The sequence below is a fragment of the Panthera tigris genome, chromosome A3, assembly GCF_018350195.1.
Source record: "Panthera tigris isolate Pti1 chromosome A3, P.tigris_Pti1_mat1.1, whole genome shotgun sequence".
Classification (NCBI taxonomy): Eukaryota; Metazoa; Chordata; class Mammalia; order Carnivora; family Felidae; genus Panthera; species Panthera tigris.
Window position 1 is genome coordinate 113,286,158 of NC_056662.1, and position 18,565 is coordinate 113,304,722.

The 18,565-nt window shown below is 34.8% G+C and overlaps 1 protein-coding gene across 1 annotated transcript in view; it reads right to left on the reverse strand.

The window, feature by feature from the left end:
* Window positions 1–2,319: 2,319 nt before the first annotated feature.
* The window catches only part of YIPF4 (Yip1 domain family member 4), a 28,713-nt gene continuing 12,467 nt past the window's right edge, over window positions 2,320–18,565 (reverse strand). The window contains exons 2-6 of the mRNA XM_007082491.2: window positions 16,132–16,285; window positions 13,849–14,020; window positions 10,556–10,633; window positions 6,443–6,556; window positions 2,320–2,711 (exon numbers count right to left, since the gene is read on the reverse strand). Coding sequence (XP_007082553.2) covers window positions 2,574–2,711; window positions 6,443–6,556; window positions 10,556–10,633; window positions 13,849–14,020; window positions 16,132–16,285 — 656 coding nt within the window. The 3' untranslated portion in view covers window positions 2,320–2,573. The remainder of the gene's footprint in view (window positions 2,712–6,442; window positions 6,557–10,555; window positions 10,634–13,848; window positions 14,021–16,131; window positions 16,286–18,565) is intronic.

An 18,565-nucleotide genomic window follows, 5' to 3' on the forward strand; every position in this document is an offset into this window, starting at 1 on the left:
AGTACAATGTAATTTTAAAAAATAAATTGACTGAATTTTAAACAATAAACAAAAATATCTACCTCATTATTTTCAGTCAATGCGAATTTTCACTAATTTAGAACTCTATATTAGCATTTTAATATTTGGGGAATTTTTTGGAAACACACACCATTATATAAAACTGTCTTATAGACCTTGGAAATAAGCAAGTTTAATAATGGTTCATAAAACTTTACAAATCTTCCTAAACTGTTTTCTAATACAATGAAAATTATAAAGAGACTTTGATTTTTAATCCAAATTTCAATTATTTTACAATCAATTTGAAATATAAGTAAATATAATTTACTCATAATTCTCCTTTTGAGGATTAACATTCATCACAATTGCTACAACTGAAAACACACACACGCGCACACACACAACTAGAAGAGACTATCTGGCGAGTTCTGTTTTAAAAATACTAATGAACTAATAATTAAGTTGGAATCATGATTTAAAATCAGTATGACTTAGAAAATATTATTATATAAAAATTCAAGGAAAGGACATTATCACGGTCAGCTTATCATTGTTAGCAGTAATGTCTCTTGTACAAATTTACAAATTACATTTCCAAACTGACAATCTGTTTTAACTACTTTGCTCATTAGCCCATGAGTATGTTAGTTGAGCTTGAAACATGATAAATAGTACCTACATATACCCTAAAGAGCAGACGTTCTCATGATTAAATGTTGTTATTTTTAAACACCTTTTTAGAACATAAATACCTCATTTTATCTTCATCATTAGGGAATAAACACAATACAATATGTAAACTTTGCATTCACATCTTAAAGAACTGATAGGTTAAAAAAATTAAACCAGTTTTTGATAGAATGGGTCCCAAAATGGCTTAATGTACTGCTTAGTAAAATTCTACCCCCTGGGACCAACCCCCAAACTTCTTGGGGGAAGATTCAGGGTCAACACTATGAATATCAAATATAATAATTGACTGTAACAAAGTAGTGACCTCAGGAATTTCTTATGTGTGACAAATGTTTATTTTACAGTTGCTACTTCTGTAGCTATTGATCCTTCCTCACAACTTCATATTATTTTAGGTTCCAGAAATTCTGTCCCTCTGGTGCTTCAATCTATTGTCCTAAGCTTGTTTTTAAAAATTAGCATATGTAATTTTCACATTATTCTGGCTCAAAGATAGCTCCACCCTTTTCCTGTAGCTTAAAATAAATTTTTCCTTTTTTTTTTTCCCCTTTTTTAGTGAAAGGAGGAGAGATGGGTTTGGTACTTTGAAGACTTGCTTCAGAGTTGCTAGATATTTCCTGATGCATAAAGTTGTTAAAGGAATGGTATCATATTGAGGACAGCAGTTAACTCTTCCAGCTGAGACCAGAAAGGATAATATAATTTGCTGATAGTTACCAGGCATTTGCTGTTTTATAGACATAAATAAAATATTTAATCTACTTTACAAAGTTATATTAACTAAAGTATACACCAGGGTATATGAAATAATTTGCAACAAAAATTTCACTAGTTAAAATTTCTTAATATTTCCCTTAGCAAATACTGTACATTTGTTAGAGTACCTGATACTTGTTTAGTAATACAGGACAAGGTGTTATAAAACAAAACACACAGCTGGGAAGCATTTTATTTTTTTCTACTTCATATAACATTATTCAAGACCACAAGATTTTAAAGGTCTCTTTCCAGCAACTTTTATGACTTAGGAGTACCACTTAAAAATATTTCTGATGCTATAAATATTACTATTTCTCTACATATTGACAATTTTAATAATGCCATATCCATTATACCTCCTGCTCCTTTGGTCAGAAAGATAAACATAAACTGAAATCAGATATTTAGGCATTCAAAAATAGTTTTTCAAAGCATACCAAGAAAACCAAATCTACAGCAGCAACTGTTAAAAAATTAGTTTTAGTTGTTATTAGGACTCTTAACAAGGACATACTGAAGCATGTATGAGATTTTTAAAATTATACACAATTTAAAAAACAAATCTGAATTTATAAATAAAAGATTAATGGCCAAATTAAAGAAAGGTTAAGCATCAGATTGAAAATATCTCAATTTTTAGGCTATTCAGAAATATATTTTGTGAATAAAAAGAATAATTTCATAAATATATACGTATAAATATAAATATATATCTACAGGATCTGCAATGCAGGAGAAAACCCTTTAAAGAAAAAATTGCGCTTTTAGATTATTAGGATGCTGCCATATTTACCCTTTGAATGAAATATAATTACCATTCCAGGTGCTTTTGGCACAAGTTTTTAGGTGAATATTGACACAATCTTAAAAACACAATGCTTTTAAATTTTATTCACTGGAATATGAAGAATCAAACAGAATTCGGAATTCTGACCAAAAAAAATCCAGATAACTGCAAATAATTAAATACAAAAAAATTTAAAAAGACTTTCAACCTGCCTTTACATGTGGAACATGTAAAATTTTACCAGCAACAGGATTTCTTCAATCCCCTCAGCAAGAGTTCCCAGCCTACACACACAAATGTAACGTCTTTTTCTACTCATATATGACTTAGATCACACCCCAGTATATAAGGACAAAAAATAAATGTATAGTAAAAAGATTGGATAAATCAGGAGAGGCTTTTTGGTCTTGAATTCTTCACCCACTAACAATGAAGCAGCACTGTAGGCAGCCCAAAACACACCAAACAGCTTTAAAAAAACAAACAAAAAAGACAAAAGGCAGCATATTAGCAAGTCAATTAACATTCTGGGTATCAGACAGTAAAATAACATTCACAATAGTTTCTTAAAACAACCCTGACAACCAATTGTGGTAAACAATAAAACTTAATGTTTAAGATTATTATTAAGAATGTTTATCCTTGCTTTGTTCCTTGACGTATGGAAATGAAGTCTTTTGTTATCACACTTGTCTAATCCTAGGAATGACTCGGAGTGCCTATTAAAAAGAGAATCCGGGGATTCACTCTAGCTTGCTAAATCAAAATCTCGTCAGGAAAGGGTTTTGTTAATTAGTCTTTTTAACAGTGTCCCTGGTGATTTAAGATAAGGCAACTTTTGGCCAACTGAAAGAAATTTGGCCAACTGAAAGAAATGTGCTGAAAGAAAATTAATTTCATTACAAAGTAAATTTTTTCCTGTTTTTTCTTCTAAGAAGTAGGAAAACAGACTAAGCCAAAATTTTACACAATGTTTATGAAATAGAACAGCATTTTCCCAGAAATAGGTAAAAGTATGGGGTTAAATAAAAAGGAAGAAAAAATAACAGTTTGGTCAAGAGTTTAATTAAATACAATGTACTGTGCTTTTCAGATTATACGTGTACCAAATTTTAAGTTATTTCCACTGGAAACTTATAGAACACTTACTGATGTAGTTGCTAACGGCATTTTATAGAATAAAATTAAAGGAAGAACTTCAAGGGTAGAAATCAGAGAAACTATGATAGAAAAGGACTTGGCACAGGGCAGGATATCTCAACCTTGTACTACTGACATTTTGGAGCTGGATAATTGTTATGGGAAGCTGTCCTGTGCATGACAGGATTTTTAGCAGAATCCCTGCCCTCGACCCATGACATACTAGTAAGATTCCACTCCCAACATCGTTTGTGACACCCCATATGTCTCCAGACATTGCCAAATGTCCTTGGGAGGCAAAATCGTCCTTGAGAACCACTGGTAGAGAGGTCAAAAATAAATACCGACAGCCTGAAAATGTATTTGAGATGGTCCGGTTTTCTACTGTTCTTTTTAAACTAAAACAAAAAGCTACAAAATATTTTAGACTTTCAGAAAAGTATAGGGAAATATATCAAATAAGATTATGATCAAATTGCATTTGTATGTCATACATTTTTTTTGTTATAAGTAAATAGTTAAAGATTGGTAAGAATTACAGAGATTTAACGTTAAAAAAATAATGCTTGTAGATTGAACTGTATTCTAATGAGATTTAAATGATAAGAGTTTTGCAACATATTTCTCCATAAATCTTGGACTTGGAAACAAACATACAATGGCTCACTACAAACAGAAGATTAAACAATTAGGAAAAAAAACTGGGGAAAGAAAAATCTGAAGTTTAAAACAATTGTATCCTAAAATTTTAATGACAAAAGACTTTCCGGTTCATAATAATACATTCATAAATTGCATACAGAATGCTAAACACCAACTTTCAATTGAACTTGATTACTAAAAGTGACCAGAAGACACACAGTTTTAGCAATTTTGGGAGTAGTCTTAGAAGTATTCAAACAGGCTTTAACCCAAGTTAAAACAACACACAAGCAAGAAAGATCCTGAATGATTCAGTAAAGTGGTACGTTCACTAAAGCTAGATAATTACATGTCAGCAATGGGGCTAGCTTCTGTACTGTAAGACTTTTAAATTAAGTGCTGATAATGCCAATTTAAAAAAAAAGATTTCAGGATTAGAAGGCAGAGAGAAGAATGATCTGGTACTTGGTCTCTAAAGTGATCAAGTAGTTCTAATATACAAAGATGTTCTCAAAATATTCTTTTATAATATTTGTAATAACAACTACTAATTGAGTGTCTTCTCTGTGCCAAGCATAAATACTTTACCATTTTGATAATGAACCCTAAAAAACAGTTGTCAAGATTCCCAATTTGCAGAGGAGGATAAGAAAAGGTATAGCCCCAAGCGGGTAGCAAATAAGTGGAAGAACCAGAATTCGAATTTAGAACTAATTGGTTCCAAAATCTCTACTCTTCTCAATACCTAATACTTATATCTCATTATTACCCTGTAGTTAACCAATTCTAAAAGGAATCTTTTCTCCCATATATTAGAATTAGTAAGGGACTTTAAATAAAACCAAATGTCATAAAAATTAATTGGCTGTACTTAAAAACAAATACTTTAATGTGAAGGCTACATAATGGCAGTTCTGAAAGTGGTAGTCTTAAGAAGTTCTGTATTTTTGGGGCACCTGGGTGGCTCAGTCAGTTAAGCGTCTGACTTCGGCTCAGGTCACGATCTCACAGTTCATTGAATTCAAGCCCCGCAACAGGCTCTGTGCTGACAGCACGGAGACTGGAGCCCACTTCAAGCGGCTCTCTGCCCCACCTCCACCCCTGCTCACATTCTCTCAAAAATAAACATTAAAAAAAAGAAAAAAGTTCTATATTTTCTCATAAAGAAAAAAATTACATTCATTGTGTAATATAAATACATGTGCTAAGCATTTATTTCCCAAAGTTGTTCAAAATTTAGGTTATCTTACTACTTAATACTTAATATTATCAGTAAATGTTTAATATGCATTTATGTTAATGTAAATTTAACACAGCATAAAGAAGTGCTGATCTCTGCAACAGAGAAAAGCCAATTTATTACAACCATGTCTTTCATATTTGATAAGGGAGTTATTATTCAAATAGGAGTACCAGTTATTAAATAAATGTCTGGTAAAATCTTAAATATAAGTCACCCACAAAATCTAACTCCTATGAAGTTGTATTATAAACACAGAGAAGAGCCATTTGCAGCTATGGGGATGGAACTAGAGGGTATTATGCGAAGTAAAATTAGAGAAACACAAATATCGTATGACCTCACTCATATGAGGAATTTAAGATACAAAACAGATGAGCATAAGGGAAGGGAAGCAAAAATAATATAAAAACAGGGAGGGACACAAAACATAAAAGACTCAAATACAGAGAACAGAGGGTTGCTGGAGGGATTGCGGGAGAGAGGATGGTCTAAATTGGTAAGGGGCATTAAGGAATCTACTCCTGAAATCACTGCTGCACCATATGCTAACTAACTTGGATGTAAATTAAACAATAAATAAATTAAAAATAAATAAAAATAAATAAAGGTTATGGAAAAGACCAAAAACAAACAAACAAACAAACAAACAAACAAACACAGAGAAGAAAAATTCAACATTAAAAAATTTATCTGAGGGGTGCCTGGGTGGCTTGGTCGGTTAAGCGCCTGACTTCAGCTCAGGTTATGGTCTCACGGTCTGTGAGTTCGAGCCCCGCGTCAGGCTCTGTGCTGACAGCTCAGAGCCTGGAGCCTGTTTCAGATTCTGTGTCTCCCTCTCTCTCTGCCCCTCCCCTGTTCATGCTCTGTCTCTCTCTGTCTCAAAAATAAATAAACGTTAAAAAAATTTTTTTTTTTAAATAAAAAATTTATCTGAGTGTAATATCCTGTATCCTGATTTGCTCTTTGTTCTTTACTCCTCCCTAGACATACATTATAATTTCTGGTGATTAAAATGAGAAAATAAAAGAAACACAATCGGTAAAATCAATGACTAAGATCACTGTTCCAAACACTTACAAATGTTTGATAGGTACAGACTACAATATTCTGAGGCAGAGAACTAGTATACTTTTGTTATTAGAAAATAGTTAATTTTTATGATATACACTACTTACTTTTATAAGTGTAGATACCACTTCAAATGATCCAACCACCAGAAGTATAGGGGCTATAACAATGAGAGGAAGTAGTGAATATCCTATAACTCCAAGAACTTGGCCATATGCAACCTGTGAATTTTCAAAATTTTAAATAAATATCATAGAAATCAAGGTAAATTATTTTAATTACTATTGAACATCACATATTTATTGTTGTACTTTCATAAATGTGAGACTTAAGAAGAAATCAACAAGTATCAGGGCATCTGGGTGGTTCAGTTGGTTGAGCACCTGACTCTTGATTTCCTCTCAGGTCATAATCCCAGAGTCATGGGATCACGCCCTACACTGGGCTCTGCGCTGAATGTGGAGGCTGCTTAGGAATCTCTCTCTCTCTCTCTCTCTCTCTCTCTCTCTCTCTCTCTCTCTCTTTCTCTCTTCTCTCTCTCTCTCCCTGCCCCCAACCCTTTCCTCCCCAGCTCGTGCTCTCTCTCTAAAAAAATAAATCTTAAAAAAAAAATCATGAAGTATTATATGCCTTATATTTCAAATTATCATATAACCTGCTATGTTCCTACAGTCTTATCAATCTACTACTGTTTCAATTATCATCAATTTTCTGATACCCAAATCTACATTTCCAGTCTTCTCTCTTTTGAGACTTATATATCCAATTACCTTCACTACAACTACAGTATACTTTGTCACTACTTTCCTTAAAGTTGTAGAAGGATTACTTTTATTTAAAATTTTTTTATTCATTTATTTTAAGAGAGAGAGACAGCACAAGCAGGGAAAGGCATAGAGAGAGGGAGACAGAGAATCCCAAGCAGGTTCTGCTGTCTGTACAGCAGCCCAATGTGGGGCTGGGACCCACAAACCATGAGATCATGACCTAAGCCAAAATCAAGAGTTGGAGGTTTAACTCACCCAGGCACCCCAGAAGGATTACTTAAAGGGATCACAACCATCTTAATTCAAGCAAAAAATTCAAGGTCTAGAAAGCAACATGTGGTAAGTGCAGACTAAAAGGGAAGGGAGGGCAGGAAGAAGAGACTGAAGGAAAAAATATTTTTTAGTGGCTACTGTGTGTCAAGCTCTGTGATAGATCAAGACAGATCAAATGCAGCAACAATCCTTTAAGTAGGTATTACTGCCTCCATTATGAAGAAACTGATTTTTAGAGAGACAAAGTGCTTTGTTCAGGAAAGCAAAGTTGGTAGGAGAAAAGAGTGCAAATTAAGATCCAGGTCTCTTAACTCCTACATCAACAGTTCCAAATTACCAAAGCATTTAGTGATATCTTTTTTCATATAAATATTACATGGCATTGTGTTAAAACATAACAAATAATATGTAAACAAATATAATTTTAAATCTCCATTAGAATTATTTTATATTTCCATATGCAGAGTAAAAAAGTTTCACAGATAAATGTTATTCTACATTTATTTAAGGGTTTTAGGTTAAGATAATGGATTGAGCACATATATCTAGTATCATTCCCTCTTGAAACTATACTAAAAGGGGAAAAACTTTTTTTTAAAAGAGGCATAAAAAATGGAAACTAAACCACAAAATAATCATGCATTTTGAGAACACTGCACACGCCTGGGAGAAACTAAGTAGCAGAAAAATACATAGAGGCCATATAGGTTGCTCACTATGGAAAGGAGAACTGATCCTTAAGTGACACATTAAAAATGTATAAATATGAAGGCACACCTCAGCATTCACCACAAGAAGTGATAACTAAAGGCTCAGTGAGCTCTGGATGAAACCCCTGAGCCTTCTCAGAATACAGATTATGCAGATCAAGTTCATTCTCATTACTCACATACCTTACACTATTGTCAGTAATGTAAGCCCCAATGTATATATGAAATCATGAATAAAACAGAAAAAAAAATAACACTATCAAAAGAACCAGCAACAAAAGTCTGATCCTAAACTCTGTAAGTTTAGATCAGACACATGAAATAAAGAGAATAAGTGTAATGACAAAAAAGCCATTTACAAGAATCAAAGTATTCTTTTGTATAAGATAACTGTATAGTTTTGGAGAAAATAAAGTTTGATGAAAGTTATTTCCTCATCTTTATAGTAATTGTCAGTTGTGACACTTTATGAATGATGGTATTTTCATATCATTCTTTGTGGCCTGCATGGTGTATAGATAACTATATATTCTATATCACAAAATACAATGTTTTATTTCATTGATAATAGAATTTTCTTCAAAAAAGAGGCTTAAACAGAAGAACAGAAGATGGGACAACAGCAACATAATTTTGGAAGGTGGAAAGCAGATAAACAAGAGCTAAGTAACACGGCAGATCTTTCTACCAAAAGTGACAAAAGAGGTCAAGATCTCTACATTTAGCAATCAATTCTCATTTAGTCCATTGAATCACTTCTCTGCCTGGCATCCCCTCTGCTTTACTCTCTCCACAGAATAAACTACTAGGAAAAAAAAAAAAGAATAAACTGTTAGAATTCCTACGTTTAAAGTAATTCACAAAGTCTTATTTAATGGGGTAGCAATTCTAAAGGTGTGGCTAATGGGCTCCTGAGGGTCCCAGCAACTCTTCCAGAAGAATGGAAGGTCAAAACAATTTCATTTCTTTTCTTTTCTATTCTTTTCTTCCCTTCCCTTCTTTTCTTTCCTTCTTCCCTTCCCTTCTTTCCTCCCTTCCCTGTTAATGTTTATTTATTTATTTTGAGAGAGAGAGAGCGTGAGCAGGAGAGGGGCAAAGAGAGGGAGAAAGAGAATTCTAAGCAGGCTCTGCACTGTTAGTGCAGAGCCTGATGCGGGGCTTGATCCCATGAACTATGAGATCATGACTTGAGCCAAAACCGAGTCAGATGCCTAACTGACTGAGCCACGCAGGCGCCCCAATAAAATTCTATCCTTAAGCAAAAATTAGAATTTTGGAAAAGTTGTGTCTACCACTGTAAGGTTGACAGTTTTCTAGCATACATTTCTGATGAGATAGGAGGTGATATTAAAGAATGTGATTTTCTGTTAGTGTACAGTAAGATGTGTCAACATTTAGAAGATCAGCAAAACTCAGTGAACCAGTATTTTCCAAATGATCATGCATGGGTAAAAAGATTCACCCAAAGTGACTTTTAATGAGACAGAATATGAAAAGTTCATTAAAAGGGTTTGAGATTCCTTATTGCAACAAACCTTTAAGAAACTACTACTTGTTGAACGTAGGTGTAGATCAGAGAAGAATAGCCACAATCATCTGAAAAAGCTACTAAAATACTCTTCCTTTTCTGGGCACCAGCGTCTGACTCCGGATCTTGACTCAGGTCACGATCGCACGGTTTGTGAGTTTGAGCCCCACATCAGGCTCTGCACTGACAGGGTGGATCCTGCTTGGGATTCCATGTCTCCCTCTTTCTCTGCATCTCCCCCACTCACCATCTTTCCCTCTCTCTCAAAAATAAACATTTATTAAAAATAAATACATAAAATAAAAGTCTTCTGTTTCCAATTAAATATCTGTTTAAGGCCTTATTTTTTTCATATGCTTTAACCAAAACAATGTTATCAGAACAGACTGAATGCAGAAAGCAGATAGGAGAATCCAGCCTCCACTAAGCCAGATATTAAAGCTACTTACACAAATGTAAAATAATGCCACTCATCACTTTTTTGTTTTGAAAAAGATTTTTTTTCTACAAAACATATTATTTATGTTAAAATGTATTGGGCTTTACTTTTAAATGAACAAAAATATGTATTTAAAATTTTTATTTTAATTTCTAACATGGTAAGTATTGATAAATATAACCCACATAAAGACATCTCTTTGGGACCTGAGACCAAAAAGTTTGAGAACTGCTGTACTAGAGAATAAATTATATACTTCCCTGAAAAGCTGTAAACTACTTATGAGTGGTATGGGATCTTTTCTTTCATCTTCCTTTCTTGTAACATTTATTGAGCATGCACAATACTAACATGCTGATCATCTTAAAGGAAGTAGCATAACTTAAAAGCAATTCCACGACAAGAAATAGTTATGATGAATATATAGCTACTGATGATATCTACATACCAAAAATAAAGTTTATGATAAGAAACAAAGACTATTTTCAAAATTAACCACTTACTTCTCCACCAAGAACTCTGGCCAGTAAGAAAATTGTTAGGGAACCAAATATCCAAATAGTTATAATCCATGAGACCACCTTAAGGGAAAAAAAATTCATGCAATTAATAACTTTGTACCAAAAAATTGATTAATTTCCCAGGAAGTCAATTCTCTTCTAATATAAGACAGCTTGATGTTTCCAATTTCAGGTTATAGAGTTTGAATTCCCAGTTATCTTTCCAAAACCTAGTAAGAATGCAATGTGTTAATACAATTTTACATCCAAACTGAAAATTTAGCAATGTTCAATTGCCTAAGGAAATCTCAGTATTTCAAGATCTATTATAAAATATTAATGCAGAAAAAGAACAAAGTGTTTACTTTGTAAACCTCTGGTTTACAGCATCTTGCAAGGAAGATTCACCACCGAAAGAAGTTATAGATCTTCTTGGGAGGTCTTTAAAATTTACATTAATTACATATGTATCTAAGTGATGGAATGTGGAAGACTTTCAGACAATTTTAACTCCTGAGACAATATAATAATGATACATGCCTCCACTTCTAAGTTTCATCTGCTTCGAGGTTCTAGAGATAATGAAGCCCCAAAAGCAAAATAAGCACAATTATTGCCCAGATCCTGATTTCTAAATATCATTCCCTGATAAAAGAACGAGGATTCCTTTGATAAGCAATTGATTCTAGGGATGGAGCACGGAAGATAAAAGATGAGCCCAGAACACTCTGTAGAATTAGAAGGAAAGGAAATGTTCAAAAAAAGGATGGGAATATGTCGAAAGGACACAGAAGCTAACCTAAAGAAGCTCTCATTGGCTAAAGCAGGGATAACCTCAGCAATAAAATAAGTGACAATAGCACTGGATGATAATCCAGAAAATAAAATAAATATTCATGGTTCCATACTGACATAAATCAATCAATCAATGATTAAGCAATGGTAAAGAAGGGATAGCTGCTCCATACAGAATACCAATTAACACATGTGGAAGGAATGAGGAAAACAGAAAACTACCATTCTGTAAACAATAGTAGTAATTGCTGCATGCAAGATCCATCTGTAGATACTAAAATTAGTGGGCTAACGTTTGATGAGAAACACGATGTCTGCATAGTCATCAAGTATGTCTACAAGATACTTATTAATTAAAAAAAGTAGGGACACCTGGGTGGCTCAGTCAATTGAGCATCTGACTTCAGCTGAGATTATAATCTCACAGTTCATGAGTTCAGGCCCCATGTTGGGCTCTGTGCTGACAGCTTGGAGCCTGGAGCATGCTTCGGATTCTATGTCTCCTTCTGTCTCTGCCCCTCCCCCGCTCAAGCTCTGGGCTCTCTCTCTCAAAAATGAATAAAACATTTAAAAAATTATTTTTTTAAAAAAGGGAAAACAGCAACTTTACAGTGGAGGATTTAGGCACACACCACCTCATCACCTAACCAAGCGACCAATGTTAACAGCACCAGTAATAAGATATATCAAGGGTGCCTGAGTGGCTCAGTTGTTTCAGCATCTGACTTTTGATCTCAGCTCAAGTCATGACCTCATGGTTCATGGGATTGAACCCCACATCAGGCTCTGCACTGAAAGCATGAAGTCTGCTTCAGATTCTCTCTTCCCCTCTCTCTCTCTGCTCCTCCCCTGTTCACATGCTCTCTCTCTCCAAATACATAAATAAACTTGAAAAAAAAAAGATACTCATATCACATACTCCTTGATAGTATACTGAGGTGGGCACAAAGTAGTATTCTTGCTAAAAATTTATGACCCCAATCTAGTCATGAGAAAACATCAAGCAAAACCAAATTGACCAACATTATATGGAGGTAGTAATCTGTTTTAAGCTTTAAAACCCTTTGTTCAGGGGCGCCTGGGTGGCTCAGTTGGTTAAGCGGCCAACTTCGGCTCAGGTCATGATCTCGCAGTCCGTGAGTTCGAGCCCCACGTCGGGCTCTGTGCTGACAGCTCAGAGCCTGGAGCCTGCTTCCGATTCTGTGTCTCCCTCTCTCTCTGACCCTCCCCCGTTCATGCTCTGTCTCTCTCTGTCTCAAAAATAAAATAAACATTTAAAAAAAAAAAACAACCCTTTGTTCAAATCAAAGATTATACAAAATAGATAAAATTAGAGATGCTCTAGATGAATGATTAGTGGTAGGTAGTAGACCAGCGTCCCCACTCAACTTCTTCAATTCACCTTACACTTCCAACAGAATACATGATATAAACTACTGATCTAAGTTAAATATTAGTAAGGATCTTGCTATTGGGAGATTATTCTGGATTATCCAGATGAGAACTAAATGTAATCACAACTGTCCTTAATAAAAGGAAGCAGAGGGAGTTTTGACTACTGTAGAGAAGAAGTTAATGTGACCATGATAACAGAGATTGTAGTAATGCTGTCAGAAATCAAGGAACACTGACAGCCTCTGGAGTGGGAAGAAGCAATCAAAAGAATGTGCCCTGGAGTCTAGACAGGACCAGCCCTGCTGACATTTTAATCTTAGCTCCTTAGAACTTATTTTGGATTTCTGACTTCCAGAACTATAAAAGCATAAATTTTCACTGTTTTAAACCACAAAACTTGTGGAAATTTGTTATAGAAGCAATGAGAAGTGAATTCATTTCCGAATCATTTTGTGATGAAGTTATTTTTTATTCCTCTAACGCCTTAAACTAGGAATTAAGGAGTGATGTGTGTATGTTGCATTTTGATAATAAAGATAAAGCCCCCAAGAGTAGAACAAAGTATTATATAAAAACAAATACTGTTGGAATCCTTATCATTATTTAATTTTTCAAGTAAACTCTAGGCAATGTGGGGCTCAAACTTATGACCCCAAGATCAAGAGTCACATGTTCCACCAACAAAGCCAGCAAGGTACCCCTAAAATATTTATTTAAAAAAAATGAATAAAAGGTAAGAACACATTGAGTATTGTGCTTTAAACCCTTCATCCCACGGGGAAAATCATAAAAGGCAAGGGCAGCTCTTTGGTCACTTCTAGTCACTATTCACTTCTGCTCAGCTGAGAGTAGTCCCATCTATTAACCCCAGTTGCCAAATACTAATACTTTCTATGTGAATGATGATGTAAAAGTATGGAAAGCATTAATCTAAGGTACTCCCTGCTTATTTAATTAAGAAGAGTTCTAGAGATGAACAATACAGAAATAATGGGTATAAGTAAAGCATTTCTCAAACATAACGTAGCATTACCCTTAATATTTGGCCATTTTTACTTTCAAACCTCTTAAAATATTTCATTTTGTATAAAGTAAGATATACTTACCCTAAACTGTCCATATAATGATATCATGGAAAAGAAAAGAACAACAGCCAGAGGGCCCCAAAAGTCAGGATTGTCTCTCACCACTTGTCTATTAAAACCAAGTGATGGCATTGGCATCAGAACACACCGGATCTTGTAGTAAATATCCTTTAGATCAATATCCAATTCCTCCCTATAATATAAAATAAAAGTTCTTAAAAGACACACACTTCTAAATACTCAGCTGCAACATAATTTAAGTTTAAATATGATGGTGTTGTCTCCATAGGTCAACAAAGCATTGCATCTGAAGTACTGTATTTCACAGATTCCACAGATATTACATTTTCTTTTTTTTATTTTATCTTTTATTTTTTAAATTTTACATCCAAATTAGTTAGCATATAGTGCAACAATGATTTCAGGAGTAGATTCCTTACTGCCCCTTACCCATTTAGCCCATCCCCCCCCCCACCCCTCCAGGAACCCTCAGTTTGTTCTCCATATTTATGAGTCTCTTCTGTTTTGTCCCCCTCCCTATTTTTATATTATTTTTGTTTCCCTTCCCTTATGTTCATCTGTTTTGTCTCTTTTTTTTTTTTAATTTTTTTTAACATTTTATTTATTTTTGAGACAGGGAGAGACAGAGCATGAACAGGGGAGGGTCAGAGAGAGGGAGACACAGAATCTGAAACAGGCTCCAGGCTCTGAGCTGTCAGCACAGAGCCCGACGCGGGGCTCAAACTCACGGACTGCGAGATCATGACCTGAGCCGATGTCGGCCGCTTAACCAACTGAGCCACCCAGGCGCCCCTGTTTTGTCTCTTAAAGTCCTCATATGAGTGAAGTCATATGATTTTTGTCTTTCTCTGACTGACTAATTTCACTTAGCATAACACCCTCCAGTTCCATCCATGTAGTTGCAAATGGCAAGATTTCATTCTTTTTGATGGCTGAGTAATACTCCATTGTAAATATATATACCACATCTTCTTTATCCATTCATCCATCGATGGACATTTGGGCTCTTTCCATACTTTGGCTATTGTTGATGGTGCTGCTATAAACATGGAGATGCATGTGTCCCTTCGAGACAACACAACTGTATCCCTTGGATAAATGCTCAGTAGTGCAATTGCTGGGTCACAGGGTAGTTCTATTTTTAGTTTTTTGAGGAACCTCCATACTGTTTTCCAGAGTGGCTGCACCAGCTTGCATCCCAAGATAGTACATTTTCAACATTTCAACATCTCTAAAATTGGGATGCTTATCACAATTGCTGGTGTCTTCCCTTAGCCTGGAGGGAAGCGAAGAGCTTCCAAGATCCTCCTTTCCATTTGCCAGTCTACTGGAGGAACTACTACTTTGGGACAACTTTAAAATCTTCTGCTTGAGCCCTTCTTGACTATATTGATAATTCAGACTGCAATCCTATATGATATGGTGTGGGGTTTCCATTCTCAGGGAAAATTTTTCTTCCAACACCCCACCCATTGCCAACTTGAGATAAGCAAACATCCTTGCTGCCTCTTTATGTGTGGTGGGTTTTTTCTCATCTATTCTTACACTAAGAAGACAGCCCTTGGATATCTTAGCTTTATACTGTCTTACATAATTTTTCCTTCTTATTGATAAACATAAAATAATTGCATCTTAAAATCTACTGTCTTAAATTTGATGAAATGTGGTATATTAAGAAACAGAATGTTTCAGCACTTTATCTACCAGTAATTACAGAGATTAACTTGATAATGCCTCAATTTTACAGAGCTACAGGTTCCTTCTCTAGTTGTTAAATTCTTCACTTTTTTTGCAAATGATAATCACTTAAAACATTTCAAGTACCATGAAGAAAGTGAAAGACTCTCTGTAGTCCTTCTAGTGGTAGCTCTAGAATTTCTATATGGGAAAGATTTTAGAGTGATAACCTTTTTGGAAGTTTTAATTTGCCTTAAACTGAATTTCCACAGCAAGGACCCTGATTTTTTACTTAAACTGCATGTTTACTTGAGATAGTTATAGGCCCAAGTAAGCCCTAACATTTGGAGTATACATGTGTGTGTTTGTGTGTGTGTGAGAGAGAGACAGAACTATAATTCATTCAATTTTAGCCATTCATTAGGTTAAAAATATCCTCCCATTATTTCAATATTTCCAATTATTAGTAAAATTGAAAAACAGCTAGAACCTTACATCAAAAAGGTTAAGATTTTCCATATTTGTCTTTAAATAACATGAAAGAATACAATAATCCCACAGACTAGTTCTAAAAGTCAAAAAATACATATTACTATTTCTACATACAAGAGTGGCTTGTTATCTTCAGGATCATCATCTTCCACTTCCAAAAGCCAGCCATATCCTCTTTGTCTCAGAAATGTAGTAGCTGTAGATTCTTTAATAAAATCTCCACCAAGGTTTAATTTGACATCTGGGGATGCTATCGAACCACTAAGATCTTAGGAGAAGAGAGGACAAAATTATAAATCAAGGTAAAAATGTGTGAATCTTAACCAACATGAGCATCATATTCAAGTAAAATACTTACCATTTTTTAAAAAATGTTTTAAATTTGTTTTATTTTTGAGAGAGAGAGAGAAAGGCAGAGAGATTGGGAGAGAGAATCCCAAACAGGCTCCACGCTGTCAGTGCAGAGCCCAATGCAGGGCTTAAACTCCTAAATTGTGAGATCATGAGCTGAGTTGAAACCAAGAGTTGGATGCCTAACCCACTGAGCCACCCAGTCACCCCTAAAATAACTATCATATGAAGATCTCTAACTACAAACATCTGCTATTACATACGATCCTCATATTTTATAGCTGATAAAAATCTAAAAACCATCTTTTATTTTACAACAAGAAAATGAAACATGAGAGAAGTGAAAACATAAAAGATTTTAAATAATTAGCTAGACTGGTAAAAAAAATCTAGGACTGTAACAACTTTATATGGAAGATATATACAAAATATATGATATCATTTCCGATTCCCTTCATTATTACATATACTATACTCTTCAGAACAAAGTGATTATATAAATTCTTTCTAAAGGCATTACACATATACAGAAAACCTTACAGAAAATTTGCTAAAGAAAACTACAGATTTTTCTCTACATTTTTATGTATTATTCATACATCCTCTCATTTAAATCACCAAATAGCTATGTTAAGTGCTTGGTTCTGGATAAATCTGACTAGTAAGAGATCCCCACTATTTCAGATAATTTTTTTCTTTATATATTCACATTATTCATCTTTTAGTTTGGGCAACAATAAATGTGTTTTGGGTTTTTTTTTTTGGTTTTGTTTTGTTTTTAGGTCAGCTCTAAAAAGGAGTGAAGAGGTATGCCTGGGTGGCTTAGTTGGTTGTAAGTCCAACTCTTGATTTCAGCTCAGGCCATGATTTCACAGTTCACAAGTTTGAACCCTACATCATGCTTTGCAATGACAGCATGGAGTCTGCTTGAGATTCTCTCTCTTCCCTACCTGTACGTGCCTGCTCTAAGTAAATAAATACAAATTTTAAAAATCATTTTTAAAAAAATAAAAGGAGTAAAGAGATTCAGTTACAGACCTTACAAAATAAATTCCATTCATAGTTTCAACTGTGCCTTAGAGATTACAGATAATCACACTTGTACAAATGCCCCATTTTCTGGTTGGGAAAAAATGAGAATAGTAAAGGACTTGAGGTCATACAGGAATTAAGAAAAAAAAAATCTGTAGGCACAGACAATATGCACTATTAAACAACCATCAATGCTGTTAACCAGAAGCCACATGACTGGAGTGATACTTTAGAAAATAATCTTGGGGCGCCTGGGTGGCTCAGTCAGTTGAGCATCTGACTTCAGCTCAGGTCTTGATCTCAAGGTTCGTGAGTTCAAGCCCTGTGTCAGGCTCTGTGCTGACAGTTCAGAACTGGAGCCTGCTTCAGATTCTGTGTATCCCTCTCTCGCTGTCCCTCCCCCAACTTGCGCTATCTCTCTCTTTCAGAAATGAATAAACATTAAAAAAAAAAAAATTAAAAAAAAAAAAGAATCTTGGCAAGAAAAAGCACAACATTCTTAACACAGACTCTCCTTCTCTAAAGATCATATACAATATAAAGACGAGCTTAATGTGCACATTACTCTAAATTCTAATTAGCTTAATGTGCACATTACTCTAAATTCTAGGTTAGTTTTGGAGAAGTGCTATTAAAATTTTGGCTTAAACTTCAATCAATCAGTGTCTCAATTATGAGTCACATCTTGTTCTGGTTGTGACAACTCTTGCAATTAACTGTAATAAAGTTTGCATTCTAAGGCTAAGTCCTAGTTTAGCTACTAATTAATACAGCAAATCATTAATGTCTCTGTCTCCAGTTTGCTGTTCAAAATTCTTTCCTGGGGTGTCTGGATGGCTCAGTCAGTTGAGTGTCCTACTCTTGATTTCAGCTGAGGTCATGATTCCGGGTCCTGGGATTGAGCCACGCATCAGGGCCCAGCTGAGCATGCAACCTGTTTAAGATCTTAAGCTTCTCAGGGCGCATGGGTGGCTCAGTCAGTTGAGCGTCCGACTTCAGCTCAGGTCATGATCTCACAGTCCGTGAGTTCGAGCCCCACGTCAGGCTCTGTGCTGACAGCTCAGAGCCTGGAGCCTGCTTCGGATTCTGTGTCTGCCTCTCCCCTGCTCATGCTCTGTCTCTCTCTGTCTCAAAAATAAATTAAAAAAACATTTAAAAAATTAAA